Here is a 13,679-nt window from a genome sequence, read left to right on the forward strand (position 1 = left end):
CATGGCGACGATCTAAGCAAAACAAGGAAGGCCGCTCATTGCGGCCTTCCTTGTTTATTATGGGCGCCGGAGGCGATCGGAAGAACGCCTCCGGAGCGCCCTCTAGTGGGCTTTCATGCAGCCAACTTTCAGTTGGCTGCATGAAATAGTTTTTTTTTTTAATTAAAAAAAAACCCTCCCGCAGCCTCCCTGGCGATCTCAATAGAACGCCGGGGAGGTTAAGAACAGCATACAAATAAAATTTAAAAAAAATCTGATAGATATTGGACTGCTCCATCTTCTTATGGGGGACTCTCAGTTATTTTCTTTATTTACAAAAGCACTCACTGAGTGACCGGTTTCAGTGAATCTCAGCACAATAAGAAAATCACAGTGAGCATTTTTAAAGCATCAGTTTTTAGTGAAACTCTGTACAGTCCCAAATCACAAGTGAATCTCTGTATTGTTTGTTTATTTCCTGAATCTGAATATGACATCACAATGAAATTCTGGAAATCACATCTTACTGAATCTCACTGAATCTTTACAATGCAGATGTAAGAAAATTTCTGTAGAGTAGCAAACTTCAATGATTCTCTGCATAGTTCATTTATTCCCATATTGTAAATTCCAAATCCCAGGGAATCTCTGTAGAATATTACATCTCAGTCAAAGGGAACCCAAACTGAGAAGGATATGGATTTTTCCTTTTAAAATAATACAGATTGCCTGACTCTCCTGCTGATCCTGTGTCTCTAATACTTTTAGCCACACCCCCTGAACAAGCATGCAGATCAGGTGCTGTGACTGGAGTCAGACTGGATTAGCTGCATGCTTGTTTCAAATGTGTGATTCAGCCACTACTAAAGCCAAAGAGATCAGCAGGACTGCCAGGCAACTGGTATTGTTTAAAAGGAAACATCCATACCCCTCTCGGTTAAGGTTCCATTTAAAGCGGAACCGAGATGAAAAACAAACTATAACAAGTAACTTGTCTATATATCTTATCTAAAGTTTAGATAGTTTACACAGCAAATCTAGCTGCAAACAGCTTAAAAAGTTTATGATTATGTATTCCTGTGATACAATGAGGGCAGCCATGTTCTGTTTGTCACATTGTCACAGGCTGAGGGCTGGAGATGCTATCAGCTTGCCTGTGTGTAAATTCAGTCCCCTCTCATCCTCCCCTCTGCCTCTGAAATCAATGTCTAGTAACCTCCTCTTCCTCCTGCCCAGACTGAGCTCCCATAAGCCCTAGCTACAGTGCCAAGGCACAACAGAAGCTGTGGGCGAGGCTTGTTCAGTTTATAGGGAATTAGAGTATTAAAACAACAACAAAAAGATTTGTCAGTAACTGAACAGTAAAAATTAACATGTACCAAAAATTGAGGAGTCCCATTTTTGGAATACGAATGAATCCTTTTTATTGCAAGTAGGCCATATTCTAAGAAGCAGCCTAAGAAAAATGCTTTAAGATACGGGCATGGTTTTGAAAGGATTTACTGTTGTTCATGTTACTTCAATATTATCTCCAGGAAAAACTGGCCCTGACAGAGGAGGTTAACAGGCGCTAGATGGCCATGTGCCCCCCCCCCCCCCCCCCCCGTCATAAGCAGAGAGTTGTGTACTTGCTTACCGGTCCATGCTGCGATGCTGCAATGATTCCTTTTTAGCTTTTATGCTTATGGGTCCGCGCCGCTCTTTCATCGCTTTGATCTCTGCAGTGCTAGCGCACATGGTGACAGGCGCCACTAGGTGGCGTCGTAGCCATCTAGTGGCACCTGTCACCATGTGCACTGACACTGCGGAGGTCAATGCGATGAAAGAGCGGCATGAATCAGTAAGCATAAAATCTACAAAGGAATCATTGCATCATGGACCGCTAAGCAAGTACACAACGCTCTGCTTATGCCGGGGGGGTGACACTCGGAAGGCACACATTCTGCACTGCTCTGGTGGTGGGCAGCTCAGTGGCACACAGATATCTAATGCCCACCAATCTCCATGGGGGGTCATCAACAACAACTGATTCGAGTATAAGCCAAGCCCGCCACTTTTTGGTCCACTATTCTGGTCTTAAGAACTCGGCTTATACTTGAGTATATATGGTAATTGAGTCTCTGATGGGCTCAGACCGCTCAGATACATCAGATAAATGAGGGGTGCAGATATTTTACCATAGCCACTCACACGTAGGACAATCCACACCAATCGAGCATAAAGTAGTGTGCAATACTATACACTAATTAAAGCGGTCTAACACCCAGCATTACAACTTTGCTTTAAAAAGATTGCTTACAGCTTAGAAACTATTATGCCAGATTTTTTTTAAGCAGAAATTCACTGAATGGGTTAAACATGACATTTTAGTTTTGCATCTAGCTAGAAATCCGCATCCATGCTGAGGTTTAGAAACAAATGTATCTTTGTTTGGAATGCAAATAGACCTCTGAAAAGCCTGTCTGGGAAGCCCTCTGTGCTCTCTCAGAGAGGTGTTTGTTTATTTACATTGTAAATAGATACATTTGTATCTAAACCTTAGCACGGAAGCGGATTTCTAGCTAAAAGCAACACTAAAATGTCATGTTTAATCCATTCAGTGAATTTCTGCTAAAAAAAAAATCTGGCATTATAGTTTCTAGGCTGTGAGCAATCTTTTAAAGCAAAGTTGAAATGCTGGGTGTTAGACCACTTTAATGCACAGGAGTACTCCGGCCTTCAGTATTACTGAATCAAACCTTAGATTTTAATGACTCTTTATAAAAAAGAGTTGACCATAGTAAGTGCACGAGAGGAAATGACAACACACTGTACGTGTTTCTTAAACAGAATAGTTGATTTGGCACATGCTGTTGTTTCAGCTTGGTGTAATTTAAAGTAATGTCAATTGAAAAGCCACTTGAAGATTTAAGTCATGCTTTGTTGAAACTTCATAAACATTTGCAAGCGATGATGAAAGAAAAGTGAGTCGGAGACAGTTTCTCTTCCGAATGTAATATATGTGTAAGATAGCTGATTGGTTGAAAATGTAAGGGAAAGCAGGGCGTGGTCTTTGGCTGTTAGAGGGATCTCCCTACCTCGAGACCCTCCCCCAGAGACCTAACAGTCCTCTTCATTTTCCTGGCATCTGAAGTTGCGACCCAGAGGGACACAGACGAACCCTTCAGCGCATTGTTGGTTCACGCATTGGACCTTCCCGTCGGGTTTGCAAACACACTTCTGGTTGCAATCCTTGTCTTCCCACATGGTATCTCCAAAGTTCATGAAACTGTCTGCAAATGGAAGAGCCATCATAAGTCAGTAAGAGGTGGACTTGTTACACAAGTGTGCTCAGGATAGATTGCCTTTGGTTTCAGGATTTTCTGAGTGATCGTACTCTGAGGGTTAGAGTATGCACTAATTGTTCTACATCTATAAGTCTCAGCACTGGCTCTCCTCAGGGCTTTGTGCTGAGTCCCCTGCCCTATACCCTCTACACCAGTGTTCCCCAACCGTGTCCTCAAGGCCCAAAAACAGTACGTTTTGCAGGAAACCACAAACATTCACAGGTGGGGTAATTAGTGTCTCAGCAAAGCTGATTAACTACCTATGTGGATTTCCACAAAGCATGGCGGGCCTTGAGGACAGGGTTGGGAAACGCTGCTCTACACTCATGATTGTGTTCCTGCTCACCCTATTATCACCATTAACATTGCAGATAATACTACAGTGGTGGAGGTCATCTACAGGGGGATGGGTCCACCTACAGGAATGAGGTAGAGAGGCTGGTAACTTGACCAAGTAACGGCCACATTTTTTGAACACACTACTAGTGTTGGGCGAACAGTGTTCGCCACTGTTCGGGTTCTGCAGAACATCACCCTGTTCGGGTGATGTTCGAGTTCGGCCGAACACCTGACGGTGCTCGGCCAAACCGTTCGGCCATATGGCCGAACTAAGAGCGCATGGCCGAACGTTCCCCGAACGTTCGGCTAGCGCTGTGATTGGCCGAACGGGTCACGTGGTTCGGACCCGAACGCGCTCTGATTGGCCGAACTGTCAAGTGGTTCGGGTAAATAAATACCCGAACCACGTCATATCTCCGCCATTTGTCTGTGGGTTTAGCTTTGGGTAGGCAGGCAGGGTAGTTCGCGCTCCAGCCACGCTAGCCAGGGTCCCCCCCAGTCATTGTGTGTCACTGCTGGGAACAGTAGTACACCGCTCGTTCAGCCACACTATATAGCATTCTGTGTACTGTTCTGTGTCTGCTGGGAACAGTGGTACACCGCTCGTTCAGCCACACTATATAGCATTCTGTGTACTGTTCTGTGTCTGCTGGGAACAGTAGTACACCGCTCGTTCAGCCACACTATATAGCATTCTGTGTACTGTTCTGTGTCTGCTGGGAACAGTAGTACACCGCTTGTTCAGCCACACTATATAGCATTCTGTGTACTGTTCTGTGTCTGCTGGGAACAGTGGTACACCGCTCGTTCAGCCACACTATATAGCATTCTGTGTACTGTTCTGTGTCTGCTGGGAACAGTGGTACACCGCTCGTTCAGCCACACTATATAGCATTCTGTGTACTGTTCTGTGTCTGCTGGGAACAGTAGTACACCGCTCGTTCAGCCACACTATATAGCATTCTGTGTACTGTTCTGTGTCTGCTGGGAACAGTGGTACACCGCTCGTTCAGCCACACTATATAGCATTCTGTGTACTGTTCTGTGTCTGCTGGGAACAGTGGTACACCGCTCGTTCAGCCACACTATATAGCATTCTGTGTACTGTTCTGTGTCTGCTGGGAACAGTAGTACACCGCTCGTTCAGCCACACTATATAGCATTCTGTGTACTGTTCTGTGTCTGCTGGGAACAGTAGTACACCGCTCGTTCAGCCACACTATATAGCATTCTGTGTACTGTTCTGTGTCTGCTGGGAACAGTAGTACACCGCTCGTTAAGCCACACTATATAGCATTCTGTGTACTGTTCTGTGTCTGCTGGGAACAGTAGTACACCGCTCGTTCAGCCACACTATATAGCATTCTGTGTACTGTTCTGTGTCTGCTGGGAACAGTAGTACACCGCTCGTTCAGCCACACTATATAGCATTCTGTGTACTGTTCTGTGTCTGCTGGGAACAGTAGTACACCGCTCGTTCAGCCACACTATATAGCATTCTGTGTACTGTTCTGTGTCTGCTGGGAACAGTGGTACACCGCTCGTTCAGCCACACTATATAGCATTCTGTGTACTGTTCTGTGTCTGCTGGGAATAGTGGTACACCGCTCGTTCAGCCACACTATATAGCATTCTGTGTACTGTTCTGTGTCTGCTGGGAATAGTGGTACACCGCTCGTTCAGCCACACTATATAGCATTCTGTGTACTGTTCTGTGTCTGCTGGGAACAGTAGTACACCGCTCGTTCAGCCACACTATATAGCATTCTGTGTACTGTTCTGTGTCTGCTGGGAACAGTAGTACACCGCTCGTTCAGCCACACTATATAGCATTCTGTGTACTGTTCTGTGCCTGCTGGGAATAGTGGTACACCGCTCGTTCAGCCACACTATATAGCATTCTGTGTACTGTTCTGTGTCTGCTGGGAATAGTGGTACACCGCTCGTTCAGCCACACTATATAGCATTCTGTGTACTGTTCTGTGTCTGCTGGGAACAGTGGTACACCGCTCGTTCAGCCACACTATATAGCATTCTGTGTACTGTTCTGTGTCTGCTGGGAACAGTAGTACACCGCTCGTTCAGCCACACTATATAGCATTCTGTGTACTGTTCTGTGTCTGCTGGGAATAGTGGTACACCGCTCGTTCAGCCACACTATATAGCATTCTGTGTACTGTTCTGTGTCTGCTGGGAATAGTGGTACACCGCTCGTTCAGCCACACTATATAGCATTCTGTGTACTGTTCTGTGTCTGCTGGGAACAGTGGTACACCGCTCGTTCAGCCACACTATATAGCATTCTGTGTACTGTTCTGTGTCTGCTGGGAACAGTAGTACACCGCTCGTTCAGCCACACTATATAGCATTCTGTGTACTGTTCTGTGTCTGCTGGGAATAGTGGTACACCGCTCGTTCAGCCACACTATATAGCATTCTGTGTACTGTTCTGTGTCTGCTGGGAATAGTGGTACACCGCTCGTTCAGCCACACTATATAGCATTCTGTGTACTGTTCTGTGTCTGCTGGGAACAGTGGTACACCGCTCGTTCAGCCACACTATATAGCATTCTGTGTACTGTTCTGTGTCTGCTGGGAACAGTAGTACACCGCTCGTTCAGCCACACTATATAGCATTCTGTGTACTGTTCTGTGTCTGCTGGGAATAGTGGTACACCGCTCGTTCAGCCACACTATATAGCATTCTGTGTACTGTTCTGTGTCTGCTGGGAATAGTGGTACACCGCTCGTTCAGCCACACTATATAGCATTCTGTGTACTGTTCTGTGTCTGCTGGGAACAGTAGTACACCGCTCGTTCAGCCACACTATATAGCATTCTGTGTACTGTTCTGTGTCTGCTGGGAATAGTGGTACACCGCTCGTTCAGCCACACTATATAGCATTCTGTGTACTGTTCTGTGTCTGCTGGGAATAGTGGTACACCGCTCGTTCAGCCACACTATATAGCATTCTGTGTACTGTTCTGTGTCTGCTGGGAACAGTGGTACACCGCTCGTTCAGCCACACTATATAGCATTCTGTGTACTGTTCTGTGTCTGCTGGGAACAGTAGTACACCGCTCGTTCAGCCACACTATATAGCATTCTGTGTACTGTTCTGTGTCTGCTGGGAACAGTAGTACACCGCTCGTTCAGCCACACTATATAGCATTCTGTGTACTGTTCTGTGTCTGCTGGGAATAGTGGTACACCGCTTGTTCAGCCACACTATATAGCATTCTGTGTACTGTTCTGTGTCTGCTGGGAATAGTGGTACACCGCTCGTTCGCCACTGTATAGCATTGTGCTCTGTGTCGCTGCTGGGAATAGTGGTACACCGCTCACCCGTCACTGTATAGCATTGTGCTCTGTGTCACTGCTGGGAATAGTGGTACACCGCTCACCCGTCACTGTATAGCATTGTGCTCTGTGTCGCTGCTGGGAATAGTGGTACTGTATAGCATTTCTGTACTGCCACTGTACTGCTGCCAGTCAGCGTGTACTGTAAGGATAAGTGAAATGAGGAAGAAATCCGGTGAAAGAGGGAGGGGCAAGGGAAGAGGTGTTTCCCCTGACGGTTCACGTACAGGCCACAGGGGAGCACCCAAGAAAACCCACTCAATACCGCCCATGTTGTCCAGGACAACAACCCTCACAAATCCAAAAGAACAGGACCAGATAATTACTTGGATGACCTCTCAAGCGTCCAGCAGTGGGTTAAGCAGCACCAGCACATCACGCACGAGGTCCGAGTCCTCAGCCAGTTACAAGGAGCCAGTGGGCACAAAGCTGACACAACCGGCAGCGACACCACGCACACAACTGCCAGATAACCAGTCCGATGAATTACCTCAGGACACAATGGGGTATTCGCAGGAGCTATTCCCAGCCCAACAAACTTCCACCTTTCAAAGGTCAATGGAGGAACAGCCAGAAATGTTGTGCCTGGATTCACAACCGTTAACTGTGGGAAATGCACCGCGCACTGAAATACAAGGCGAGTCCGAAGAGGACTCGGAAACCCAAATCCCAGAGCAATTTGGGCAGGAGGGGTTGCAATTGCAGGAGGTCGGCCGACAAGATCTGGAAGACGACGTTGGAGTGTGCTGCGCAGAGGTTGTTGTGGGGAGCTCTACTCCACGGCGGCGGCCCACAATGACATATGACGAGTTTGAGGAGATGGAAGAGGAGGGTATGGACAATGTGGACAGAGACCCAGATTTTGTTTGTGAACGAGAACATCGCCGTCGTAGCAGCAGCACAGATGAGTCTGTTGAAGAACCCACTGCTGCACGAGCTCGCCTTGTGCCACAAGGTAGGCGGCGCGCAATTTCAGGCACCACAAGCGTGGAAGTTCAAGTGAGAGGCAAAAGAGGAGCAAACAGAAATCGCCAGCAAGGAGGCAGGTGCTCCAAAGTCTGGGCTTTCTTTGAAGACTGCACTGAGGATGTTACCATGGCGATTTGCAAGGTGTGCAAGACCCGCCTGAGCAGGGGGAAAAGTATTAACAACCTCTCCACCACCAGCATGAGCCGTCACATGCTATCCAAACATCCCACTCTTTGGGCAAACGCGTCAGGACAGGGTACCAGAAACAACACTGCCTCCCTTGGGTTCACCAGACCCGCCTCAGCAGCAGCAGTAGCCCAGCCATTGCGTGGTTCACAACATTCACAAACATCAGACGACGCTGACACTGTCACTTTCCGGAGTAGTGCTCTTGAGGTCTCCCAGTGTTCTTCAAACACAACAACCAACAGCCCTTCCGTGTGCAGCGCTACGGTTCAGTTGTCTGTGTCGGAGATGTTTGAGCGCAAGAGGAAATTGCCAGCAAATGACCCCCGGGCCGTGGCAGTAACAGCCAGCATAGCCAAGCTTCTGGCCTGCGAAATGCTGCCATATCGATTGGTGGAGACAAACAGCTTCAAGGGCATGATGTCAGTGGCCATCCCACGTTACGTGGTTCCCAGCCGCTACCACTTTGCACGCTCTGCAGTGCCTGAGTTGCATGAGCACGTGGTCAGCAAAATAACCCGAAGTTTGAAGAATGCCGTTGCCTGCAAGGTTCACCTCACCACTGACACCTGGACGAGTGCGTTCGGCCAGGGTCGATACATCTCCCTTACCGCGCACTGGATGAACCTTGTGGAGCCTGGCAGCGATTCCTCACCTGCTACGGCACGGGTGTTGCCCACGCCACAAACAGCTGCACCGCCGTCCCTCACACTGGATAACAGCAGCACCTACCTCTCTGACTCCTTCTCCTCCAACGCATCTCAAAGCTGTACCTCATCCGGAAACGCTAACCCAGCAGCAGTAGGATCGTGGAAGCAGTGCAGCACAGCTGTTGGCATGCGTCAGCAAGCGTTGCTGAAGCTAATCTGCCTTGGGGATAAGCAGCACACAGGGGAGGAAATTTGGAAGGGAATAAAGGAACAGACGGATTTGTGGCTGGCACCGCTGGACCTGAAACCGGGCATGGTTGTGTGTGATAATGGGAGTAATCTCATTCGCGCTTTAAGGTTGGCTAAGCTGACACACATCCCTTGCCTGGCGCACGTGATGAACCTAGTAGTTCAGCGGTTCCTGAGGACATACCCAGGCGTGGCCGATCTTCTGTTGAAGGTGCGTCGAGTGGCCAAACATTGTAGAACTTCCAGTACTGCTTCGGGGGCACTCGCCAAGATGCAGGAGCGCTTCAATCTCCCCCACCATCGCTTGCTGTGTGATGTCCCTACGCGCTGGAATTCTACGCTGCACATGCTAGCCCGCTTTTGCGAGCAGAAGAGTGCAGTGGTCCAGTACATGACGGCGCAGTACCGAGGTGCATCCGGCCAGCTGCCAAGCTTCTGTGGATCCGATTGGGCCAACATGTTGGACCTCTGCCAAGTCCTCCAAAATTTTGAGCAATCCACGTTGCTTGTGAGCAGTGACAACTCTTCAGTCAGCATTACCATACCACTGCTGTGTTTACTGAAGAGGTCGATGTTAAAAATCAAGGAAACAGCTGTCATGATGCAACTGGGGGAATCTGAAGGAGAAAACGATCAGCGTGATGGTACCAACATCAGGCCATCCGCCTCAGGGAACGCTGGCCCCTGCAGCTATGACGAAGAAGAGGAGGAGGAACAGCTGGAGTTGGAGCAGGAGTTTCATGCCACCACTGACGAGGGCCAGAGCGGTGCACGTTGGACTTCCACAATTCAACGCGAATGGTCAGCAGAAGCAGACCAGGAGGAAGGTGACGACTATGATGCATCACAACAACTATCACAACGCTCACAAGAGGATGATGAGGATTCTGGTGGGACTCTGGCACACATGGCTCAATTCATGCTAGACTGCATTGAACGTGACCCACGCATTGTGCGCATTCTGGACAACACCAATTACTGGGTTTATACCCTTCTGGATCCACGGTACAAACACAATGTTCCAAAACTGCTTGAAGAAAGAGTCAGACAGGTCAAAATGGAAGAATACCAGCAGGCCCTTGTGGAGACTTTAGAGAGGAGATTGACATCCTCCCCCTCCTCTAGCCAGTTGTACGCAGACAGACTGACTTCCGCAAACCCAGGACGACCAGGAGGGCAGCAAACAACGCAAGCCGCAGCTAGTACCCAAAAGGGAATGGTATCGGCAGTGTCCTTGGAGTGGGAAAATTTTCTGACACCCATGCAGCAGCAGCCCACAGAACAGCAAGCGTGCAGATCCACCTCCAACACCGATCGCCTGGAGAAGATGGTCAAGGACTACATGTCAGATGACGTAGCTGTGTCTAACAATCCATCTGCACCCTTCAACTATTGGGTATCGAAGCTAGACACCTGGCACGAACTGGCAATGTACGCAATAGAGGTGCTGGCTTGCCCGGCAGCGAGCGTTATGTCGGAACGCTGTTTCAGTGCTGCCGGAGGCATCGTCACAGATCGGCGTATCCGCCTCTCCACAGAAAATGCAGACCGTCTGACTCAAATTAAAATGAATCAATCCTGGATTGGAAACGACTACGCAACACTCCAGGACCCCAACCAAGTAACATGACCAATGAACATCTGGGATGGTTTAGCGTTTCCGGTCCCTGTTTATTGAACCTCTCATCTGTATTACACTTATGACTGCATGGCGGCAAAAAGCATTGCTATATCCGCACGCTTTTTGTCCTCATGCAAGGCCTGTGTTGTTGTGTCTCAAAAAGCTTGGCCTTCTCCTCCTGCGCCTGCTCCTGTTCCATCACGTCTGCTGCTGCTGGGTTAGCATTTCCAGTCCCTGTTTATTGAACCTCTCATCTGTATTACATTTATGACTGCATGGCGGCAAAAAGCATTGCTATATCCGCACGCTTTTTGTCCTCATGCAAGGCCTGGGTTGCGTCTCAAAAAGCGTGGCCTTCTCCTCCTGCGCCTCCTCCTGTTCCATCATGTGTGCTGCTGCTGGGTTAGCGTTTCCAGTCTCTGTTTATTGAACCTCTCATCTGTATTACATTTATGACTGCATGGCGGCAAAAAGCATTGCTATATCCGCACGCTTTTTGTCCTCATGCAAGGCCTGGGTTGTTGTGTCTCAAAGCGTGGCCTTCTCCTCCTGCGCCTCCTCCTGTTCCATCACGTGTGCTCTGTGCTGCTGCTGGGTTAGCGTTACCGGTCCCTGTTTATGGAACCTCTTCTCTTTATTACATTTATGACTGCATGGCGGCAAAAAGCATTGCTGCTATATCCGCACGCTTCTTGTCCTCATGCAAGGCCTGGGTTGTTGTGTCTCAAAAAGCGTGGCCTTCTCCTCCTGCGCCTCCTCCTGTTCCATCACGTGTGCTCTGTGCTGCTGCTGGGTTAGCGTTACCGGTCCCTGTTTATTGAACCTCTTATCTTTATTACATTTATGACTGCATGGCGGTAAAAAGCATGCTATCCGCACGCTTCTTGTCCTCATGCAAGGCCTGGGTTGTTGTGTCTCAAAAAGCGTGGCCTTCTCCTCCTGCGCCTCCTCCTGTTCCATCACGTGTGCTGCTGCTGCTGCTGGGTTAGCGTTACCGGTCCCTGTTTATTGAACCTCTTATCTTTATTACATTTATGACTGCCTGGCGGTAAAAACCATGTTACCTGTGCAAAGAAACATGACATTTTCAGCATTTAAAAGACAATTTTTCCTTTGAAACTTTACAATCAATTTTCTCAAAAACTATAAGCTCTTTTTGCTAAATTTTTTTTCCTCTTGTACCCACTCCCAAGGTGCACATACCCTGTAAATTTGGGGTATGTAGCATGTAAGGAGGCTTTACAAAGCACAAAAGTTCGGGTCCCCATTGACTTCCATTATGTTCGGAGTTCGGGTCGAACACCCGAACATCGCGGCCATGTTCGGCCTGTTCGGCCCGAACCCGAACATCTAGATGTTCGCCCAACACTACACACTACTCCACCGCCCACCATATGACGTCAGACATGCACCACTCCGTCCTCCTCCTTCGCCCCTGTATAGCAAAAGAACGAGTTTTTAGCTACACAACTGAGACATGTCTGTACAGGCCGGCCCAGCTATGTCATCCAAGGAGATTGGGTCCCGAACCCCGACGGGCCACATAACGTGTTAGGTATGTGCACACCTTTACACACTTTTTAACAATGTATGCAATTAAAAACATTTCATGTAGTGTGGATCCAAGATTTGCAGATCTGTCCAGCCTCTCTGGTAGTTCCCTCCTCTCCCCTCCCATTCTGGTGAGTCATGCTGTTTGCTTTCTGTGGGAAGAGAGCAGACAGCTTCTCTGTGTGTTCAGTTCTGTTAGGATTAAATCTGAGAAAAGAGGAGGACTGCACATATCAGAAGAGAGGAGGGGGTAAAGACATTAGCAGACAGCTGCAAATCTGACCATTCTGGGTGGATTAGGAAATTTAAAGCTTTTACAGGCTTAGGAAAGTTGAAGTTACTCCTGAAAGAGCCCAACAACACGTCATACCTTTATGCTGGCAGCCTCCAGGGGCTTCAAAGGCGTCAACACGGAACATCCAGACTCCCGGTTTGTTTATGTTGCTGGTGGATATAATGTTCAGAATGTGGTCTGTCCGGGAAAAGGGCATATTGAAGTATGTGTTTTCTGTATTAAAACCGGCCTGCGAGGAAAACATTGCATCAATGCCAAATTGTGGTGTGACCCAAACATTGGATCATACTAATTTAAACTGGAGAATGAAATGACTAAATATTATTAATGAACGTGATAATCCCCGCTATCTCCTGATCAGTCATTTCTGTGCAGGATCTTCGCAAACTGTAAGCTAGACATCTGTGTATTCAGTCTGCTACATTGTATGAGGAGTTATATATAGCCGATCGCATCGACAGACTGATGGGTGGGGCTGGGGAGGACACATACGAACCAAAGAAAAGTTAGTCAAAAATAGAAAAATGAATTTATTGAACTGCTCGATAAAATCCATGAAAAAAATACTGTCAGTGCGATTCCCTTGAAAGGGAACCAGAGATTAACGTTTCACACAAAATAAACATATCAGTCGATATCTTGTAAAGAATAAATGTTCTACCTGATAATTTCGCCACTCTGGTGTGTCTTTTTTGTGTTTTTTATCCATTATTGCTCCAGGAAAAATCCAATATGGCCGCCAGCTCAAATCCCTTCTGCTTCCGGGTTATGAGTTGTTCTGGATGTGCTGTCTAGGCTATATGAGACTAGGCTGCTATCTAGGCTACATGAGAAAGGCTGCTGCAGCATTTCATCTGTGTGCTTTCATTTTGGTATGATGTGCAGCTGCCTGTAGGAAGTGCTCTCATAGAAATGAAACTGCAGTCATCATCATTGTCTATGCAGAGTGCACACAGAGCGCACAGATCATATTGCACAGCCACACTTGTCTGTTTCAGACATTCTCTCTTAGCAGCAGCAGCCCCGCCCAAGTCATCAGAGCTCTCAGTATGCAAAGTAGCAAAGCTTAACCAGGAGGAGGCAGGCTTTGGCTTGAAAAGACTCCACAGAAGAGTGACTCAGCTATAATGATTCCAGGTCAAACCTAGACTGA

The 13,679-nt window shown here is 47.8% G+C and overlaps 1 protein-coding gene across 1 annotated transcript in view; it reads right to left on the reverse strand.

Annotated features, from left to right (window-relative positions):
• Positions 1-2,757: 2,757 nt before the first annotated feature.
• The window catches only part of LOC137523081 (alpha-tectorin-like), a 43,947-nt gene continuing 33,025 nt past the window's right edge, over positions 2,758-13,679 (reverse strand). Inside the window, exons 6-7 of the mRNA XM_068243283.1 lie at positions 12,602-12,755; positions 2,758-3,251 (exon numbers count right to left, since the gene is read on the reverse strand). Coding sequence (XP_068099384.1) covers positions 3,079-3,251; positions 12,602-12,755 — 327 coding nt within the window. The 3' untranslated portion in view covers positions 2,758-3,078. The remainder of the gene's footprint in view (positions 3,252-12,601; positions 12,756-13,679) is intronic.

Source organism: Hyperolius riggenbachi, chromosome 6 (assembly GCF_040937935.1).
Source record: "Hyperolius riggenbachi isolate aHypRig1 chromosome 6, aHypRig1.pri, whole genome shotgun sequence".
In the NCBI taxonomy this organism is placed as follows: Eukaryota; Metazoa; Chordata; class Amphibia; order Anura; family Hyperoliidae; genus Hyperolius; species Hyperolius riggenbachi.